The 22,105-nt window shown below is 43.7% G+C and overlaps 1 protein-coding gene and 1 pseudogene across 1 annotated transcript in view; one reads left to right on the top strand and one right to left on the bottom strand.

Annotated features, from left to right (window-relative positions):
• LOC120366114 (glyceraldehyde-3-phosphate dehydrogenase pseudogene) overlaps positions 1 to 22,105 on the bottom strand; it is a 448,321-nt pseudogene that overhangs the window by 5,485 nt on the left and 420,731 nt on the right.
• The window catches only part of DNAJC8 (DnaJ heat shock protein family (Hsp40) member C8), a 37,925-nt gene continuing 16,073 nt past the window's right edge, over positions 254 to 22,105 (top strand). Inside the window, exons 1-2 of the mRNA XM_039474603.2 lie at positions 254 to 367; positions 4,284 to 4,385. Coding sequence (XP_039330537.1) covers positions 290 to 367; positions 4,284 to 4,385 — 180 coding nt within the window. The 5' untranslated portion in view covers positions 254 to 289. The remainder of the gene's footprint in view (positions 368 to 4,283; positions 4,386 to 22,105) is intronic.

The raw sequence follows: 22,105 nt of genomic DNA, 5'->3' as shown, positions 1-22,105 counted from the left end.
GAGGCTGCAGTGAGCTGGGATCGTGCCACTGCACTCCAGCCTGGGCGACAGAGCAAGACTCCGTCTCAAAATAAAATAAATAAAAATAAAAACTTTAAAAACTGGCTAATTATATGTTATGGGCAATTGGTTTAAATTTAAAAAAGCCCACCTAGGTTTAAAGCGCCTGGCTGGGCTGAGAGCTCTTTAAGAGCTTCCCGGACTGGAGGCGGGCTAGCGGGGGCGGACCTGTAAGAATCACTTGAGGCGGCGCCTGCGCAAAAGGGTCACGTGGTGGCTGGCCTGGGAAATGGCGGCTTCAGCAGAGAGCGGGACTTCGGGCGGCGGAGGCAGCACAGAGGAAGCATTTATGACCTTCTACAGTGAGGTGAACACAGAGTGAGGAGTAGTGGCACCGGGGTGACCTCTCCCGGGCCTGATTTCCCAGTGGACAAAGGCAGTGGCCGCCTGGCCTGGACCGTTGGGCTATTCCTCCAGTCCAGTCTTCGGGGTGGAGGGGGTCTAGGGGTGTGTGAGCGTCTCCCACCGATAGCTGCTGGGAGATGCCGCCGGCAACGAAAGAGGGGCTGGTGTTCGACCTATCGAGGGGGGTGGCGAGTGTGTCCAACGTAGTGCGGGCGCGCGGGCAGAGTGCCCCAAGTCCGCGGAGTCGGGAACTGTCAGAGGCTGGGCCCTTCCTGGGAGTGACTTAGCCTTCTTGGTCCCCAAGACGTCCCTTAGTCCTCTGTAAGGAGTTGTTTTCGTGGTTATTTATGCCATTCACGAACGCCAGGCAGTGTGTATCATGCCAGTTAGGCATTATATTACCCCCATTTTACAGATGACGAACCTGAGGTTTAGGGAGGTGAAATAGTTTGGGGCCTTATAGTAGGTTACAGCCTGGTGGTATGTTAGAACAGCAGTGGGCTTGGTCTGAGCCTCCTTTACTGTCGCATATCCAGCGCCTAGTGTGTCGTGGATGCTCGGTAAATATTTGTTGAGTGAATGAATGAACAAAATAAACGCATGACATTTGGAATCAGAATCTCAGATTAAATTCTTTTTTTCTTTCTTTATTTTTTTACTTTATTATTATTATTTTTTATAAAGACGGGGTTTCACCATGTTGGTCAGGCTGGTCTTGAACTCCCGACCTCAGGTGATCCCCCCACCTTGGCCTCCAAAGTGCTTGGATTACAGGCGTGACCCACCGTGCCCGGCCTCAGATTAAATTCTTGCAAGGGGCCGGGCACAGTGGCTCAAGTCTGTGTTCCCAGCACTTTGGGAGTTCCACGTGGGAGGAATCCAAAAGTTTGAGGCTGTGTTGAGCTATCATCGGACCACTGCATTCCATTCTTGGCGGTAGGGTGAGACCATGTCTGTTTAAAAAGAAAGAAAAAGACTAGAAAAAAAAATTACTGGAAGGCAGTTAACCTGATTGGACTGAGATTGAATTCTTTTTTTTTTTTTTTTTTTTTTGACACAGAGTTTCGGTCTGGTTACCCAGGCTGGAGTGCAATGGCGCGATCTCAGCTCACTGCAACCTCCGCCTCCTGGGTTCAGGCAATTCTCCTGCCTCAGCCTCCTAAGTAGCTGGGATTACAGGCACGCGCCACCACGCCCAGCTGGTTTTTTGTATTTTTAGTAGTAGAGACGGGGTTTTACTATGTTGACCAGGATGGTCTCGATCTCTCGACCTCGTGATCCACCCGCCTCGGCCTCCCAAAGTGCTGGGATTACAGGCGTGAGCCACTGTGCCCGGTTGAGAGATTGAATTCTTACAAGACATTAATTTTGCAGATCTTCACGTTCCATATCTGTAAAAGCCAGAGAGTTAATTTTATTTTATTTATTTTGAGCCAGGGTCTCACTCTTGCCCAAGCTGGAATGTACAACCACTGCCTCCTGGGCTCAAGTGATTCTCCCACTTCGGCCTTCCCAGTAGCTGGGACTACAAGTCTGTGTCACCATGCGCGGTGGATTTTTTATTTTTATTTTTGTAGCAACAGGGTCTCTCTGTGTTGCCCAGGCTGATCTTGAACTCCTGGGCTAAAGCATTTCTCCTGCCTTGACCTCCCAAAGTGTTGGGTTTACAGGTGTTAGCCACGGTGCTTGACCAGAGAGTTAATTTTAAAATAAGCGTTTTAATGAGTACTAAAGGAGTTAATGTATAAGAAAGCATTTCATAAAAATAAAGCGGAAGCATCTTTCTCAGGGTTAAGCAAGATAGAGATGGGACCTCCGTAGGTTGGGATGGCTTTGAGGAATAGACTTGCCCCCAGCAGGCTGTGAGCTATTCAGGGGTAAGGACCATATCACATTCATCTTTTATTTCTTGCATTTGTAACAGTGCTTGTTACATAGTAGTTTCTCCAAAGTATTACATTTAGGTCTAGACATCTGGCAGGTGCTGCTTGTAGTCTCAGCTGCTCAGTAGGCTGAGGCGGGAGGATCCTTTGAGCCCAGGAGGTGGAGGTTGCAGTGAGCCATGATCACCCAGCTCTGTGACCTAGGCTGCTACTGCACTCCAGCTTGAGTGACAGAGCAAGACCCCCATCTCAAAAAAACCAAACAAAAAAACCAAATACTAACCTTTGTTTGAATTGTATGGGAAAAAATATCTAAGGAAGGATGCTTCAGTCATTTAAAAAAAAAAAAAAAGAGAGAGAGACAGGGGCTTGCCATGTTGCTTATGTTGGTCTTGAACTCCTGGGCTTAAATGATCCTCCTGCCTCAGACTCCCAAAGTGCTGGGATTACAGGCATAAGCTACCACATGGCCTCATTCATTTAACTGATGTTTATTGAACATCTGAAGTGTACTAGCTTGCTATTTAGATGTTGGGGATACGGTAGTGGACAAGAGAGAAAAATCCTGTTTTCATAGAGCTTGCATTCTGTAGAGCAGATTAAACCCAAATATCCTACATGGTGTCAGGTAGTGATAAGTAAATCTAAGAAAGAGGATACAGAGTATGAAGGGAACGAGCGAAGAGGGAAGATGCCTAGAAGGAATGACTTTTTATGTTAATGAAATTCTTTCCAACCTTGTTTTGGCCATAGGAATAAAGATGGTATATAGCATACCAGAGATTCATTCCAACTCTGACAGTGACACCAAAAATGTTTTCTGGGGACTGCCTGGTGCTTGTTCTCCCTGGCATTGTCTTCAGGTCAGGGATTTTTCTTTTTCTTTCTTCCCTTGTTTTTTTTTTTTTTTTTTTTTTTTTTTTTTGAGACAGAGTTTCGCTCTTGTTACCCAGGCTGGAGTGCAATGGCACGATCTCGGCTCACCGCAACCTCCGCCTCCTGGGTTCAGGCAATTCTCCTGTCTCAGCCTCCTGAGTAGCTGGGATTACAGGCATGCACCACCACGCCCAGCTAATTTTTTGTATTTTTAGTAGAGACGGGGTTTCACCTTGTTGACCAAGGTTGGTCTCGATCTGTTGACCTTGTGATCCACCCGCCTCGGCCTCCCAAAGTGCTGGGATTACAGGCTTGAGCCACCGCGCCCGGCCGGTCTTCCCTTGTTTTTAAATTAAAAATAGAGGTGGGGTTTTGCCATGTTGCCCAGGCTTGTCTCCAACTCCTGAGCTCAAGCAATCCACCTACCTCAGTCTCCCAAAACATGGATTATGGGTGGCAGTCACTGTGCCTGGCCAAGTCTGGGATTTTTCTAACTCTATTAGAGTTAGGTGGTGGAGTTATTTGTTCCTTCCTATCACAGTTTTAAATGTTGCTTGTACTTTATGTCTTACTGTGATTGTAGTTTTCCTTTTTTTGCTCTTTAATTTTTTTCTTTATTTTTTTCCCCCACAGATAAATCTCTTATTTTTTTTTTTCTTAAAGTTGTAAGTTGTAAATGAAGTGTAACCACACAGAAGTACATCTTCCATCATTAGAGTGGAAGTTCTTTAAAGGCTGTGACTTATTTATCTTTGAATCCTTTTGATGCCTGCTGTGGGGTCAAACTGTTGGAGTTAAAATTCTGGCTTACAAGTTGGTTAATTGGGAATAAGTCCGTTACCTTCTCTAAGCCTCAGTATTCTTATCTGTGAAATGGGTATAATAGCAGTATTGACCACATAGGGTTGTTGAGATTAATGAATACATGTAAGATTTTTATGTTAAAATTCAACAAATGATAGTTTTAATTATTTCTCAAAGCATTTAGCAAAATGTCTTGCACGTGCTAAACATACAAATAAATGCTTCTTGAACATGTCAGTAAATATTGTGTTAAGATAAACAATTCAGTTTATTATTGAAATCTATTAATGAAGTTTTTAATCCTCATAATTTTAGGTGAAACAAATAGAGAAGAGAGACTCGGTTCTAACATCCAAAAATCAGATTGAAAGACTGACCCGTCCTGGTTCCTCTTACTTCAATTTGAACCCATTTGAGGTGAGCTGATTGATGTTACTAGGGCCTCTGTAATGGGGGAGCTTTGCATAGCTGCAGGTGTACCTACATCAGAATACATACTTAATTTATATCATAGTTAGGATTGAGAAAAATGGTGGAGTAAAGTGATGGAATCTGTACAGTACAATACTGAGTATTCCTTATCCAAAATGCTAGGGACCAGAAGTTTTTTGGATTTTGAATTTTTTTTGGAATTTTGGAATATATACATTCTACTTACTTACTGGTTGAAGCATCCCAAATTAGAAAATTCAGAATGTCAGTGAGCATTTTCTTTGAGCATCAATTGACTCTCAAAAAGTTTCAGATTTTGAAGCATTTTGGATTTTGGATTTTTGGGTTAGGGATATGAAACCTGTATGTAAATTGTCTTTAAACTTGGGTGGTTTTACTGAGCAGAGCTGGCGAGGCAGCAAGTTAAGGAAAGTGAGAGGGTCTCATATTCTCCATCATCTTTTAGCAACCCAAATATACAAGGATTTAATTTCAGATGTGAAAGAGTGGCTAGCTCTGATAAATTTAGGATTCTTGATTTAGACTACTTGTTGAAACTTTTCTGTTTCACTGTAATAAAAAATGCCCAAAATCCAACAACAACAAAACAAAGATCACAAGATTTTAGATAAGTGAATATACTTTTTGATTTTAATTTTATAACTTCAAACTTTTGCTGACTATAAAAGTAAGTCATATTTGTTATAAATATACAGAAAGCAGGAATAATCATGCATATTCCCACCTAAGAGAAATAGCCACTAGTGTTTACACTCAAACTGTTTTGCTTAAAAACATGGAGCATCATACACTTAATGCTTCTGCTGCTTCTTTTTATTTATTTATTTTTGAGACGGAGTCTCCCTCTGTTGCTAGGCTGGAGTGCAATGTCCCAATATCGGTTCATTACAAACTCCGCCTCCCGGGTTCAAGTGATTCTCCTACCTCATCCTCCTAAGTAGCTGGGACTACAGGCGTATACCACCAGCCCAGCTAATTTTTTGTATTTTAGTAGAGACAGGGTTTCACCATGTTGACCAGGATGGTCTCTATCTCCTGATCTTGTGATCCTCCAGCCTCAGCCTCCCAAAGATCAGGAGATAGAGACCATCCTGGTCAACATGGTGAAACCCTGTTGGCGTTAGCCAATGCGCTTTTTTTTTTTTTTTTTTTGAGATGGCGCTTCTCTCTGTTACCCAGTCTGGAGTACAGTGGCACAATCTCAGCTCACTGCAGCCTCTGTCTCCCAGGTTCACACAATTCTCTTCTCCTGCCACAGCCTCCTGAGTAGCTGGGGTTACAGGTGTGTGCCACCATGCCCGACTAATTTGTTTTTTTTTTTTTTTTTTAGATGGAGTTTCACTCTTGTTGCCCAGGCAGGAGTACAATATCATGATCTCAGCTCATTGCAACCTCCACCTCCTGGGTACAAGAGATTCTCCTACCTCAGTCTCCCCAGTAGCTGGGATTACAGGTGCCCATTACCATACTCGGCTAATTTTTTGTATTTTTAGTAGAGATGGTCAACCATGTTGACCAGGCTGGTCTCGAACTCCTGACCTCGTGATTCTTCCACTTCGGCATCCCAAAGTGCTGGGATTACAGGCATGAGCCCAGCCTAATTTTTGTAGTTTTAGTAGAGATAGAGTTTCACCATGTTGGCTGGGCTGGTCTAGAACTCCTGACCTCAAATGATCTGCCTGCCTGCTTCAGCCTCCCAAAGTGCTGGGATTATAGGAATGAGCCACTGTGCCTGGCCTTAATCCTATATTATTAATGAAAATATGTTTATATAACATTTTCTTTTTTTTTTTTTTTGAGACGGAGTTTCGCTCTTGTTACCCAGGCTGGAGTGCAATGGCGCGATCTCGGCTCACCGCAACCTCTGCCTCCTGGGTTCAGGCAATTCTCCTGCCTCGGCCTCCTGAGTAGCTGGGATTACACGCCACCATGCCCAGCTAATTTTTTTTTTTTTTGTATTTTTAGTAGAGATGGGGTTTCACCATGTTGACCAGGATGGTCTCGACCTCTTGACCTCGTGATCTACCCGCCTTGGCCTCCCAAAGTGCTGGGATTACAGGCTTGAGCCACTGCGCCCAGCCTATATAACATTTTAAATGTGTTTGGTAAATTTAAAAGTTAGAAAGAACAATTTTTTTTTTTTTTTTTTTGAGGCAGAGTTTCGCTCTTGTTACCCAGGCTGGAGTGCAATGGCATGATCTCGGCCCACTGCAACCTCCGCCTCCTGGGTTCAGGCAGTTCTTCTGCCTCAGCCTCCTGAGTAGCTGGGATTACAGGCACGTGCCACCATGCCCAGCCAATTTTTTGTATTTTTAATAGAGATGGGATTTCACCATGTTGACCAGGATGGTCTCGATCTCATGACCTCGTGATCCACCCGCCATGGCCTCCCAAAGTGCTGGGATTACAGCCGTGAGCCACCGTGCCTGGCCGAAAGAACAATTTTTTTTTTTTTTGAGACAGAATCTCACTCTGTTGCCCAGCAGCTGGAGTGCAATGGCATGTTCTTTGCTCACTGCAACCTCCACCTCCCAGGTTCAAGTGATTCTCATGCTTCAGCCTCCTGAATAACTGGGACTACAGATGCGTGCCACCATGCCTGGTTGATTTTTTGTATATTTTTATTAGAGATGGGGTTTTGCCGTATTGTCCAGACTAGTCTTGAACTCCTGAGCTCAGGCAGTCCACCTGCCTCAGCCTCCCAAAGTGCTAGGACTATAGACGTGAGCCACTGTGCCCAGCCAAAAAAAAAATTTTTGACAACTACAACAAAAAAAGAAAAAAATATTTTTTGCAATTTTTTTTTTGGTATCCTCCCTGCCCACCTTTTTTGCAATTCTTGACAAAATGTTAAAATCTTTAATTGTAAATGAACTCTTCAGAAATCAGTACAAAGAGACTAACATTACATGAGAAGTGGAAATAAAAATAACAGAGGAAAATGGAATAAACACAAATGAGTTATAAGGGTATATGAAGATGTTACAGTTAATACTAATAGTTGAGAAAGCAATTTCATTATAAATTACATTATCATTGCTTACAAATATTGATACCTAATGTTTGTACAGCTTTAGGAAATGAAGAAATACTGGGGAAACTTAACTCTCATCATGAGGAGTTTACTCAAAAAGGTAGATTTTTGCATAAACTTGGCCCCATAAATTCCACACCATAGGAATCACTCCAACAAAGTAGTTGGATACACTGACATGTACATACGTGCTTACTACATAGAAAATGTGTAAGTATTATATCATCCCCAGGAAACTACTTATTTGTTAAACGGTTTATAAAATAATAGACTGGGGGCAAAAAAAAAAAAATTCTATGTAATTTATTTAATCATTTCTTTCTTTTTTGTTTTTTGAGACAGAGTTTTGCTCTTGTTACCCAGGCTGGAGTGTAGTGGTGGGATCTTGGCTCACCGTAACCTCTGCCTCCTGGGTTCAAGTGATTCTCCTGCCTCAGCCTCCTGAGTAGCTGGGAATACAGGCTCATGGCACCACACCCAGCTAATTTTTGTATTTTAAGTAGAGATGTGGATTTTTCCATGTTGGTCAGGCTGGTCTCGAACTCCCGACCTCAGGTGAGCTGCCCACCTCAGCCTCCAAAAGTCCTGGGATTGTAGGCGTAAGCCACTGCAACCAGCCTATTTTTTTTTTTTTTAAGGATAGTCTTGCTCTCTGTCGCCAGGCTGGAGTGTTGTGGCACGATCTCAGCTCACTGCAACCTCCTGACTTTCTGGTTCAAACAATTCTGCCTCAGCCTCCCAAGTAGCTGGGATTACAGCCAGGTGCCACCATGCCCAGCTAATGTTTGTATTATTTTGGTAGAGATGGGGTTTCACCGTGTTGGCCAGGATGGTCTCAAGCTCCTGACCTTGTGAGCTGCCTACCTCGGCCTCCCAAAGTGCTGGGATTACAGGTGAGAGCCACTATGCCTGGCCCTCCTACTTTGGGAGGCCAAGGTGGGAGGGTCAGTTTAGGCCAGGAGTTTTAAGATCAGCCTGGCCAACATGGTGAAACCCCATGTCCACAAAAATAATACAAAAATTAGCTGGGAGTGGTTGTGTATGCCTGCAATTTCAGCTGCTTGGGAGGCTAAGGCCCCAAAATCGCTTAAACCCCAGAGGCGGAGGTTGCAGTGAGCCAGGATTGTGCTACTGCACTCCGACCTGGGCGACAGAACAAGACTGTCTCAAAAAAAAAAAAAAAAAAAAAAAATCGTTTAAACTATTTTTAGTTTTACTATTCAGTGGCATTAAAGTACATTCACAGTGTTGTGTAATCATCACCACTGTCCATATTCAGAAATTTTTCATCACCCCAACCAGAAACTGTATCCAGTAAACAGTAACTCCTTTTCTCCCTGACCCCTGGTAACCTCTATGAATTTGCCTCTTCTAGGAAACTCATATAAATAGGATCATATAGTATTTGTTATTTTGTGACTGGCTTATTTTACTTATCATGATGTTTTCTTTTATAAAGATGAGGTTTCACTATGTTGGTCAGGCTGGTCTTGAACTCCTAACCTCAGGTGATCTGCCCGCCTTGGCCTCCAATGTGCTTGGATTACATGCGTGAGCCACCACGCCTGGCCTATCATTATGCTTTCAAGTTTCATCTATTTTCTGTTTTTTGAAGAGTAATTTTTCAAGAACTTTTTCATTTTGAAATCATCTCAGATTAACAAAGATATCAAATATAATGTGAAGACTTTTTCTTGAACTCTTTAGGAATAAGTTGTTAATATCATGGTCTGTCACCCTGTAATACTTTAATGTGTTATTTTTTACTTTAATGTGATATTTTTTACAAATATCCTCCCACTGAATCACAATATAAACTATCAAAATCAGGAAATGGATATTGATACATTGTTACTGTGTAATCAGCAGACCCCATTCAGGTTTTACTAATTATCCCAAAAAGGTCTTTCTCAGGGCTTCTCTGGATACATTGTTACTATGTATCAGGCCCCATTTGAGGTTACAGTCAGCTATGCAGTGAGCTGAGTGACAGGCCCTGAAAAAGATTTTTGGGACAATTAGTAAAATTTGAGTGGGGTCTGATGATTACATACTAAAAATGTATCAATGTTCATTTCCTTATTTTGATACATTTGAGACTTGGAGTCTTGCTCTGTTCCCAGGCTAGAGTGCAGAAATCTCGTGTGACATTTGGTTGTCCTGTCTCTTTAGTCTCTTTCAGTCTGGAATGGCTTCTCACTCTTTCCTTAATTTTATGATCTTGACACTTTTGAAGATTACAGGCCAGTTATTTTGTAGAATGTGTCTTAATTTGGATTTGTCTGATGTGTCTTTATATTTGATTCAGCTTATGTAACGTCAGCAAGGATATCCTAGAAGTCGACTGGGTGCAGTGGCTCACTCTGTAATCCCAGCACTTTGGGAAGCCAAGGTGGGTGGATCACCTGAGGTCAGGAGTTCGACACCAGCCTGGCCAACATGGTGAAACCCTATCTCTACTAAAAATACAAAAGATGTTAGCCTGGTGTTATGGTGCGTGCTTGTAATCCCAGCTACTTGGGAGGCCGAGGCAGAAGAATCACTTGAACCCAGAAGGCAGAGGTTGCAGTGAGCCAAGATCATGCCACTGCAGCCTGGGTGACAGAGCAAGACTAAGTCTCAGAAAAAAGAAAAAAAAAAAAAATACCATGGAAGTAATGTTACATTCTTCTCTTTGCAACCTACAGAGTGATAGATACTTTTGATTTATCCCTTTACTAATGATATTTATTAGATCAGCTAATTAAAACGGTGTCTTTAATAGAACTCTCTTTACTAGATCAGTTAATTAAAGAGGTGTCCGCTGGGGTGCGGTGTCTCATGCCTGTAATCCCAGCACTGAAGTGGGCGGATCATTTTAAATCAGGAGCTGGAGACCAGCTTGGCTAACATGACGAAACCCTGTCTCTATTAAAAATACAAAAATTAGCTGGGTGTGGTGGTGCGTGCCTGTGGTCCCAGCTACTCGGCAGGCTGATGCAGGAGAATTGCTTGAACCCGGGAGGCAGAGGTTGCAGTGAGCGGAGATCGTGCTGTTGCACTCCAGCCTGGGTGACAAAAAAAGAGAGATGTCATGAAGTTACTATTTTTTCCCTTTGTAATGAATAAGTATTTTAGGTGGAGGTGCTTTGAAACTGTAAATACCCTGTCCTTATAAAAGTTTTAGGTCATTTATTTGCCAGTATGGACTTAGGGTTTCCTATTTTATTCAGTGAGTTGTAATTTTATGTTTATTTTTATGCTCAGATTGTCCCAAGTTTGGCCAGTGGGTTACCTTTCAAGCTAGCTCTTGTATCTTTCGTATGTCTTCATTCTTTGATTAGCAGGCTTTTTATGCTTTTCCTGACTCAGCCTGGGATTAACCATTTCACCAAGCCGCCCTGGTTCCTTTTGGCAAAGAATGATGTATAAAAATCAAGATTTGGGGGCCAGGCATGGTGGCTCACGCCTGTAATTCCAGCACTTTGGGAGGCCGAAGTGGATGGATCGCGAGGTCAAGAGATCGAGACCATCCTGGTCAACATGGTGAAACCCTATCTCTACTAAAAATACAAAAAATTAGCTGGGCATGGTGGCACGTGCCTATAATCCCAGCTACTCAGGAGGCTGAGGCAGGAAAATTGCCTGAACCCAGGAGGAGGAGGTTGCGGTGAGCCGAGATGACGCCATTGCACTCCAGCCTGGGTAACCAGAGCGAAACTCTGTCTAAAAAAAAAAAAAAAAAAAAATCAAGATTTGGATGCCCGGTAGATTCATTGGTATATCGCAGCTTACAACAAACCCTGTAGTCTGTGTGTGTGTGTGTGTGTGTATGTGTGTGTGTGTGTATGTACACATATGTGTTTACACCCAACATGTATTTTCAGTCCAACCCTACAGGATTTATTATAATAGTTAGAAATCTGGCTCCCACTATTTTTCCTTTATTCTTCTTTTCTTTTGTAGAGACGAGGTCTCACTACATTGCCCAGGTTGATCTCAAACTCTTGGCCTCAAGCGATCCTCCTGCCTTGGCCTTCCAAAGTACTGGGATTGATTATAGCATTATAACCAGTACACCTGGTGCTGGCTCCCACAGAATTTAACATCTATATTTACTTAATTTATCTCTCTGTATGCAACTAACTTCCCACTGCCACTCCTTTCCTCTGAATGCTCTCCTCGCCCCACTGTTCTCTGATAGCAGGAGGAGGATGTGTCTATGCAAAAGCCTTTCTCACCACGCCTGGGCTCTGAACTCCCATGTCAGGCCACCCTTCCATGTGGGTGTGTTCCTTCATCCTCTCTGGCTTTTTTTTTTTTTTTTTTTTTTTGAGACGGAGTCTTGCTCTGTTGCCAGGCTGCAGTGCAGTGGCACAATCTTGGCTCACTGCAACCTCCACCTCCTGGGTTCAGGCTATTCTTCTGCCTTAGCCTCCTGGGTATCTGGGACCACAGGCGGGTGCCATCACACTTGGCTAATTTTTTTTGTATTTTTAGTAGAGACGGGGTTTCACCATGTTGGCCAGGGTGGTCTCGATCTCTTGACCTCGGCCTCCCAAAGTGCTGGGATTACAGGCGTGAGCCACCACACCCAGCCTCCTCTCTGGCTTTCTGAGGCTGCCTTCTACCTGCTGAGGGCTGTTTTCACTGCATGGGCTCCAGCATCCCACACTGATCCTCCCAGCTGAGTAGGCATCTTCCCTACCCTGCTCCGGCTTTGACATCCTCTGTCAAGCCTCCATGAACACCTTTCTTTTCTGACTTGGGCTCTGGCTCCGCTTTTCAGGTCTCTCCATATCTTTTGAGCTCTGAACCTTGTGTTGGGCTGCCTTTTTACGCTGGGTGCCTTCCTACTTGGACACTCTTCTCTCCATACCCAGGCTTCCATACCCCATGCTTGGCTGCCCTTTGTGAGAATTTCCTTGCTTGGGCTCTTGTGCCCTGTGCCAGGCTACCTTCCCCTGTGGACACCCTCTGTACCCTGCTTGGTCTCAGACACCCTGTGTTGGGCTGTACTTCTACACAGATGCTTTCCTCATCCCTCTTGGGCTCTGAAATCCAGCACTGGCTGCCCTCTCATGCTCACATTTTTTCCCTACTTAGGTTCTGATGTTCCTGTGCCAGCCTGCCTATGTATGGGGATGCCTTTCTGAACTTGCTTTGTACTCCATGTCAGGCTGTCCTTCTTTGTGGATGCCCTTCTCACCCCATTTGGGCTCCAGCACCCTGTGACTAGCCACCACTCTTTGTGTGGTCACTCCTTTCCTTGTTCCAGGTGGACTCTGATGCTGCACTCTGGGCCATGTGACTCCCACCCAGAGCAGATGTCTGCTTTGCCTGACCCCACTTAATGGATTTGGATTTATTTCTTAGGAAGGGAAGGGGTAGATAAAAAGTTTGAAAAATATATATATATATATTTAATTTTTAAAATTATAAAATACACATAAAATTTACCATCTTAACCATTTTTAAGTATGCAGTCCATTGGTTTTAAATACACTCATAGTGTTGTCCAACCATTACTATTATCCATCCCCGTAACTCTTTTTTTTTTTTTTAAGCTGATATCCCATAACTCTTTTCTTTTCTTTTTTTTTTTTTTGAGACAGAATCTTGCTCTGTTGCCAGGTGCCAGGCTCGAGTGCGGTGGTGCAATCTTGGCTCGATGCAACCTCCACCTCCAGGGTTCAAGCGATTCTCTTGCCTCAGCCTCCCGAGTAGCTTCCTGACTATAGGCGCAAGCCACCACGACCAGCTAATTTTTGTATCTTAGTAGAGACGGGGTTTCACTATGTTGGCCAGGATGGTCTCGACCTCATGACCTCATGACCTCATGATCCACCCACCTTAGCCTCCCAAAGTGCTGGGATTATAGGTGTGAGCCACCACACCCAGCCCTAACTCTTCATCTTATAAAACTGAAACTGTATACCCATTAAACAATAATTCCCCATTCCTCCCTCCCCAGCCCATGGTAACCACCATTCTACTTTTTGTCTCTATGACTTTGACCAAGTACCTCATATAAGAGGAATCATAGTGTTTGTCTTTTATGTGTTTGGCTTATTTCATTTAGTACAATGTCTTGAGTTCTTCAATGTTGTAGCATATTGCAGAATTTCCTTCTTTTTAAGGCTGAATGGTAATCTTTTTTTTTTTTTTTTTTTTTTTTTTGAGATGGAGTTTTGCTCTTGTTACCCAGGCTGGAGTGCAATGGTGCAATCTCGGCTCACCGCACCTCCGCCTCCTGGGTTCAGGCAATTCTCCTGCCTCAGCCTCCTGAGTAGCTGGGATTACAGGCACACGCCACCATGCCCAGCTAATTTTTTGTATTTTTCAGTAGAGACGGGGTTTCACCATGTTGACGAGGATGGTCTTGATCTCTTGACCTCGTGATCCACCCACCTCGGCCTCCCAAAGTGCTGGGATTACAGGCTTGAGCCACTGCGCACGGCGGATATACCACATTTTGCCTGTTCATTCATCTGTTGTTGGACCTCTTAGCTATTGAGAAAAGTATTGCTATATACATGGGTGTACAAATATTGAAGAGTACAAGTGATATGATTTTGGGGAGGGCATAGGGGAAGATGGTGTGCTGAAGAGAATTTATGGTATGTTCTAGCCATACTTTAAAATTGAGCATAGGCGCCGGGCGCGGTGGCTCAAGCCTGTAATCCCAGCACTTTGGGAGGCTGAGGTGGGTGGATCACGAGGTCGAGAGATCGAGACCATCCTGGTCAACATGGTGAAACCCCGTCTCTACTAAAGATACAAAAAAAAATTAGCTGGGCATGGTGGCACGTGCCTGTAATCCCAGCTACTCAGGAGGCTGAGGCAGGAGGATTGCCTGAGCCCAGGAGGCGGAGGTTGCGGTGAGCCGAGATCGCGCCATTGCACTCCAGCCTGGGTAACAAGAGCGAAACTCCGTCTCAAAAAAAAAAAAAAAAAAAAAAAAAAAAAAAAAAAAAAAAAATTGAGCATAGGCCAGGCATGGGGCTCACACTTGTAATTCCAACACTTCGGGACTGGATCACCTGAAGTCAGGAGTTCGAGACCAGCCTGACCAATATGGTGAAACCCTGTCTCTACTGAAATTACAAAAATTAGCCGGGTGTGGTGGTGTGCACCTATAGTCCCAGCTACTCAGGAGGTGAGGCAGGAAAATCGTTTGAACCCGGGAGGCAGAGGTTGCAGTGAGCTGGGATCATGCTATTGCACTCCAGCTTGGGCGACAGAGCGAGACTGTCTCAAAAAAAAAAAAAAAAAAAAAAAATATATATATATATATATATATATATATATATATATATTTTTTTTTTTTTTTGAGGAGGGACAGGTTGTTGGGGATAGGATTTTAGTACCCTATTAGTTAATGTGGTTCTGAAAGTGGAACTCATTGCCCTGTAGCCTTTGTTCTCATTATAGGAAGTACGTTTAAATGTGTGAAGATATGGCGAGGTTGCATACTCTGAAAGGTGCAAGATTATGTCTGAGTGGGCAGTGGGCAGGACTCCATGACTGTTCTTTTTTTTTTTTGGAGATGGAGTCTCACTCTGTCACCCAGGCTGGAGTGCAGTGGCGTGATCTTGGCTCACTACAACCTCTGCCTCCTAGGTTCAAGGATTCCTCTGCCTCAGCCTCCCAAGTAGCTGGGATTACAGGCGCCTGCCACCACGCCCAGCTAATTTTTGTACTTTTAGTAGAGATAGGGTTTCACCATGTTGGCTAGGCTGGTCTCGAACTCCTGACCTCATGATCTGCCTGCCTCGGCCTCCCAAAGTGCTGGGATTACAGGCGTGAGCCACCGTGCCAGCAGCTGTTCTTTTTATTTATTTATTTTTGAGACAGAGTTTCCCTCTTGTCACCCAGGCTGGAGTGCAGTGGCACAATCTCAGCTCACTGCAACCTCTGCCTCCTGGGTTCAAGTGATTCTCCTGCCTCAGCCTCCTGAGTAGCTGGGATTACAGGTGTGTGTCACCACATCCAGCTAATTTTTTTATTTGTAGTAGAGATGGGGTTTCACTATGTTGGTCAGGCTGGTCTCAAACTGCTGACCTCGTGATCCACCCACCTTGGCCTCCCAGAGTGCTGGGATTACAAGTTTGAGCCACTGTGCCTGGCCTTTGGACACATTTCTAACTGTTAGCCATTATGCAAGCATCTTTCTTATGTATTTGGCAATTACTCTTAGGTTAAGGGCTCTCCCCAGCTTCCTTACTTAAGCTTAGATGAACCTGTGCCCCTGCTCAATTCTGCCCTCTTTGTGTTTTTTTTTTTTTTGAGATTGAGTCTCACTCTGCTGCTGAGCCTGGAGTGCAATGGCGAAGTCTTGGCTCACTGCAACCTCTGCCTCCTCGGTTCGAGTGATTCTCCTGCCTCAGTCTCCTGAGTAGCTGGGACTACAGGCACACGCCACCACGCCCAGCTAATTTTTGTTTTTTTAGCAGAGAGACGGTTTCAGCATATTGGCCAGGGTGATCTTGAACTCCTGACCTCGTGATCCGCCCACCTCAGCCTCCCAAAGTGCTGGGATTATAGGTGTGAGCCACTGCGCCCGGCCTCTTCTTTCGATTTAACTTGTAAGGCTTTGTCAGGCAAGCACCTTCCTGCTTGTCTTACTCAGTACTTTGGAAAGAAAGGTGCTTATCTCACAGGACTCTGGAACTTGCACATCATTAATAGGTCAGAGAGTTCAGGTGTGACCTAAGACTCGATTCCTATTTCAAGCAGAAGATCCTAAAGCAGACTGCTGTTACAGTTTGAGTTCAGGAATTTATCTGAATGCCACAGTTAAGCATTTTTGTTTCTGTGTGATGATTAATTAGTTCCCTGAGGTTTAAGACTCTGTTTCTCCCTCCATATCCTCAAGGTCTGAGACACAATAGGAGGTAGAAAAACCTAAGAATCCGGAGACTTGTGTGCTTAGAGCCATTTTGGTAATAAGGTGTTTATCATTTTTGTCAGAATTACTTGTTACTTTTTTCTCCCTTATCTGCTGAACCTTAAATTCTGTGAGAATAGTAGAGCTGTGGTTAGAATGTGTCCCACAAGTTCATGTGTTAGAAGCTTAATCCCAACAGCTTTGGGAAGCGGTGCCAAATAAGAGGTAGGTAGGTAGGTCATGAGGACTCTGCCCTCAACAAATGGATTAATGTCCTCATCTTGGGAGTGGATTAGTTATCTCAATGATGGACTTGTTATATCCATGAATTCAGCTCCTTCTTGTTTGCTATCTTAAAGGCCCTCACCTGATGATGGCCACTCAACCTTGAACTTCCCAACCTCCAGAAGTATAAGATATAAAATTATTTTCTTTCTTTTTTCTTTTTTGAGATGGAGTCTCGTTCTGTCGCCCAGGCTGGAGTGCAGTGGCTGGCCATCTTGGCTCACTGCAACCTCCTCCTCCTGGGTTCAAGGGATTCTCCTGCCTCAGCCTTCTGCGTAGCTGGGAATGCAGGTGTGTGCCACCATGCCTGGCTAAGTTTTGTATTTTTAGTAGAGATAGCATTTCACCTTGTTGGTCAGGCTGGTCTTGAACTCCTGACCTCATGATCTGTCCACCTCGACCTCCCAAAGTGCTGGGATTACAGGTGTGAGCCACCTTGTCTGGCCATAATTCTTTTCTTTATAAACTGCTCAGTCTGCCGGGCGCAGTGCCTCAAGCCTGTAATCCCAGCACTTTGGGAGGCCAAGGCGGGTGGATCACAAGGTCAAGAGATCGAGACCATCCTGGTCAACATGGTGAAACCCCGTCTCTACTAAAAATAAAAAAAAATTAGCTGGGCATGGTGGCGCCTGCCTGTAATCCCAGCTACTCAGGAGGCTGAGGCAGGAGAATTGCCTGAACCCAGGAGGCGGAGGTTGCAGTGAGCTGAGATCATGCCATTGCACTCCAGCCTGGGTAACAAGAGCAAAACTCCATCTCAAAAAAAAAAAAAAACAAAAAAAAAACAAAAAAAAAAAAAACTGCTCAGTCTATGGTATTCTGTTCTGACAATACAAAACAGACTAAGAAAAGTAGTGAGCACAGTATCTAGCTGTCTTAGAAACTTTTTGTGCTCTAAAAGTTGGTACTTAATGTATAAAGCTGACTTCAAAGAAGAGGAAGAGGAGTTGGATTGGCTTTGCAGGCACTCTGAATATTTGCTCTGATGTAACTCTTGGAAAAATAACTTTTGGGGTGTGTGTTTGTATGTGTGTGTATGTATATATACTCTCTTCCTTTTTGCCCAGTCATGTGGTAAAGTAAGCTACAGACATTGTTAACACTTAATGCCTAAATACTTTAGCAACTTTGGCATGCATCTCCTCAAAACAAGAACACTTCGGTGACACCACTGTCATGGAAAATAACACTACAAAATAATAGAAAGGCTGGGCACAGTGGCTTACACCTGTAATCCTAGCAGTTTGGGAGGCCGAGGTGGGTGGTTTGCTCAGGAGTTTGAGACCAGCCTGGCCAACATGGTAAAACCCCATTTCTCCTAAAATACAAAAAATTAGCTGAAAACCCCATTTTACTAAAATATGAAAAATTAGTGTGGTGGCATGCGCCTGTCATCTCTGCTACTCAGGAGGCTGAGGCAGGAGAATTGCTTGAACCCAGGAGGCAGAGGTTGCAGTGAGCTGAGATTGCTCCACTGCACTCCATCCAGCCTGGGTAACAGAAGACAGAACAAGACTCTGTCTCCAAAAAAAAAAGAAATCACCTCATCTTCACAAAAAAACCTCTAATAGGCCAGGCATGGTGGCTCATGCCTGTAATCTAATCCCAGCACTTTGGGAGGCCGAGGCAGGTGGATCACAAGGTCAGGAGTTCAAGACCAGCCTGGCAAACATAGTGAAACCTTGTCTCTACTAAAAATACAAAAATTAGCCAGACATAGTGGCGCACACCTGTAGTCCCAGCTACTTAGGAGGCTGATGCAGGAGAATCGCTTGAACCCTGGAGGCGGAGGTTGTGGTGAGCTGAGATTTCACCACTGTACTCCAGCCTGGGCTACAGAGCAAGACTTTGCCTCAAAAAACTAAGTGAAACAAAAAGCCTCCAATAAAGTTAGAGCTTAGGAAACTTTAGCCATAGGAAAATAAGATTAAGTAACTTCATCCAGCATATAGTCAACGTGCAAATGGACCCAGCTGTCCCCAAAATTTCCTTTATAGCTATTTTAGTTTTTCCTTTAGCTCAAAAACCACTATAACCACTTTACTATCTGTATATATCTCATAATATGTTGTAAGCCCCAAATATACACAGCAAAATTTGTTTTTTAAAAAGAAATCAATCAGAGTTTATGAATTACATTTTGGCACGATTAGTTGGAAGCTCTTACTTTATCAGAGGCTTTTGTTGTAAGTGTGGGACAATTTCTATTCTTTCTCACTTATTTTGAACACCTAGGATTTCTTGGACTTTGGTTTGCCCCTACAGAGTCCTTTTCCTCAGAACTAATGGTTATGAATACTTTTGTATGAGCAGTTACCTCCCCTCTTCTGTAAATCTTATGTGACTTTGCTCTTCCTATTAAATGACTTTTCCAATTCCTTTCTCCCTTGGGAAGGTGTAAGAGTGGAGTGCACTGACTTGAAAATTTTCATTTTAAAGTGATTCTTCCTTCTCCTGCTTCCCTGTTGTACCCCCAATATCGGAAAATGTGTATGTTCCTGTCAAAACCTTCGAAAGTTTATTTATTTCTTTATTTCTTTATTTTGAGATGGAGTCTCGCTCTATTGCCCAGGCTGGAGTGCAGTGGCGCAGTCTTGGCTCACTGCAACCTTCGCCTCCCGGGTTCAAGCAATTCTGCTGTCTCAGCCTCCTGAGTAGCTGGGATTGATTGCAGGCACCCATCACCATGCCTGGCTAATTTTTTGTATTTTTATTAGAGATGGGGTTTCACCATGTTGGCCAGGCTGGTCTCGAACTCTGCTCATGATCTGCCTGCACTGGCCTCCCAAAGTGCTGGGATTATAGGCAAGAATGCCCGACCTCAGGTGATCTACCTCGCCCAGTGGATTTTTTGTAATTTTTTTTTTTTAATAGAATTGGGAGGTTTTACCGTGTTGCCCAGGCTGATTAAGAACTCCTGAGCTAAAAAAAAAAAAAAAAAAAAGAACACCTGAGCTCAGGCAATCTGCCTGCCTTGGCTTCCCAAAGTGCTGAGATTACAGGTGTGAGCCACTGTTCCCGGCCATAAATCTTGACATTACTTGTTGCCAGGTTTTTCTTTTCTTTTTTCTTTCTTTTTTTTAAATCGTACTTTAGGTTCTGGGGTACATGTGCACATCATGCAGGGTTGTTGCATAGGTACTTACATGGCAAGATAGTTTGCTGCTTCCATTCCCCATCATCTATATTTGACATTTCTCCCCATGTTATCCCTCCCCACCCCCTGCTGTCCCTATGCTATCCCCCTCCAACTGACCCCAGTGTGTAATGCTCCCCTCCCTGTGTCCATGTGTTCTCATTGTTCAACACCCGCTTATGAGTGAGAACATGCAATGTTTGATTTTCTGTTCTTTTTTTATTTTATTTTATTTTTATTTTTTTTACCTTTTTTTTGAGATGGGGTTTCACTATGTTGGCCAAACTGGTCTCGAACTCCTGACCTCAAGTGATCCACCTGCCTTGGCCTTCCAAAGTGCTGGGATTACAGGCGTGAGCCACTGCGCCCGGCCTTGATTTTATGTTCTGTGTCAGTTTGCTGAGAATGATGGTTTCCAGATTCATCCAAGTCCCTACAAAGGACAGAAACTCATAGTTTTTTTATGGCTATGTAGTAATCCGTGGTGTATATGTGCCACATTTTCTTTGTCCAGTCTATCATTGATGGGCATTTGGGTTGGTTCCAGGTCTTTGTTAATAGTGCCTTGATGAACATACATGTTCGTATGTCTTCATAGTAGAACGATTTATAATCCTCTGGGTATATACCCAGTAATGGGATTGCTGGGTCAAATGGAATTTCTATTTCTAGATCCCTGAGGAATTGCCACACTGTCTTCCACAATGGTTGAACTAATTTACGCTCCCACCAACAGTGTAAAAGTGTTCCTATTTCTCCACATCCTCTCCAACATCTGTTGTCTCCAGATTTTTTAATGATCACCATTCTAACTGTCATGACACGGTATCTCAGTGTGGTTTTGATTTGCATTTCTGTAATGACCAGTGATGAGTATTTTTTCATATGTTTGTTGGCCTCCTGTATGTCTTTTTTTGAGAAGTGTCTGTTCATATCCTTCACCCAGTTTTGAATGGGTTTTTTTTTTTTTTTCTTGTAAATCTCCTTTAGTTCTTTGTAGATTCTGGATATTAGCCCTTTGTCAGATGGGTAGCTTGCAAAAATTTTTTTCCATTCTGTTGGTGTCAGTTCACTCTAATGGTTGTTTCTTTTGCTGTACAGAAGCTCTGAAGTTTAGTTAGATCCCGTATGTCTCTTTTGGCTTTTGTTGCTATTGCTTTTGGTGTTTTAGTCATGAAGTCCTTGCCTATGCCTATGTCCTGGATGGTTTTGCCTAGGTTTTCTTCTAGGGTGTTTATAGTGTTAGGTCTTATGTTTAAATCTTTAATCCGTCTGGAGTTAATTTTAATTTAGTGTAAGGTGACAGGAAGGGGTCCCAGGTTTTTCTAAGACCCTGTAAATACCTGACTAAACTGGCACCGGGGCGGGGTGGGGGTGGGGTCAGTTTTTATTTCTTTGGTATGTGTTTTTGATTTCAAGCCTTATTTTTTTCCCTCTATGCACCCTTTATTGACTATTCTGTTAACTTCTAACCTTCATTGTTACTCCTTGCCAGCGCTTTGTTAGCTTTGATGTGATGCAGATCGCCTGGAGATCTTGTTAAACTGCTGCTTCTGATTCGGTCAGACTGAAGTAGAGCGTGCTCTTCTGTATTTCTAACAAATTCTTTTCACCCTCTGCCCTTTCAGCATCCTCTTCTGGTTTTGAATACCAAATAAGCAATAATAGTAGGTGCTATGCTGAATCCATGGACTATACTATAAAATGATCTGCTTAATCGTATGTCTTCTAACATTCCTCTGTTCAAAAAGCACTTACGCAATAATAAAAATATGTGTATATATGTGCCTGGCTCGGTGGCACGTGTCTGTAGTCCCAGCTACTCGGGAGGCTGAAGCTGGAGGATCACTTGAGTCCAGTAGTTCTAGGCTGTAGTACACTGTGCCGATCGGGTGTTCGCACTAAGTTCGGCATCAATATGGTGACCTCCTGGGAGCAGGGGACCACCAGGTTGCCTAAGGAGGGGTGAACCGGCCCAGGTCTGAAACGGAGCAGGTCAAAACTCCCGTGCTGATCAGTAGTGGGATCGTGCCTGTGAATAGCCACTGCACTCCAGCCTGGGGAACATAACAAGACCCTGTCTCTAAGAAAAAAATAAAAATAAAATAAAAATGTACATGTTTCCATTAAGTGTGGTGGCTCATGCCTGTAATCTCAGCACTTGATGCCAAGAGACCAGCCTGGGCAACATAGGGAGACCCCATCTCTCTCTCTCTCTCTCTCTCTCTCTCTCTCTCTCTCTCTCTCTTTCTCTTTCTCTTTCTCTTTTTTTTTTTGGCAGCAGTCTTACTCTGTCACCCAGGCTGGAGTGCAGTAGTGTGATCTCGGCTCACTGCAACCTCTGCCTCCCAGGTTCAAGA

This window comes from Saimiri boliviensis, chromosome 11 (genome assembly GCF_048565385.1).
Source record: "Saimiri boliviensis isolate mSaiBol1 chromosome 11, mSaiBol1.pri, whole genome shotgun sequence".
Taxonomy (NCBI): Eukaryota; Metazoa; Chordata; class Mammalia; order Primates; family Cebidae; genus Saimiri; species Saimiri boliviensis.
The sequence above is the reverse complement of the archived record's forward strand: the minus strand, read 5'-3'. Positions and strand labels throughout refer to the sequence as shown.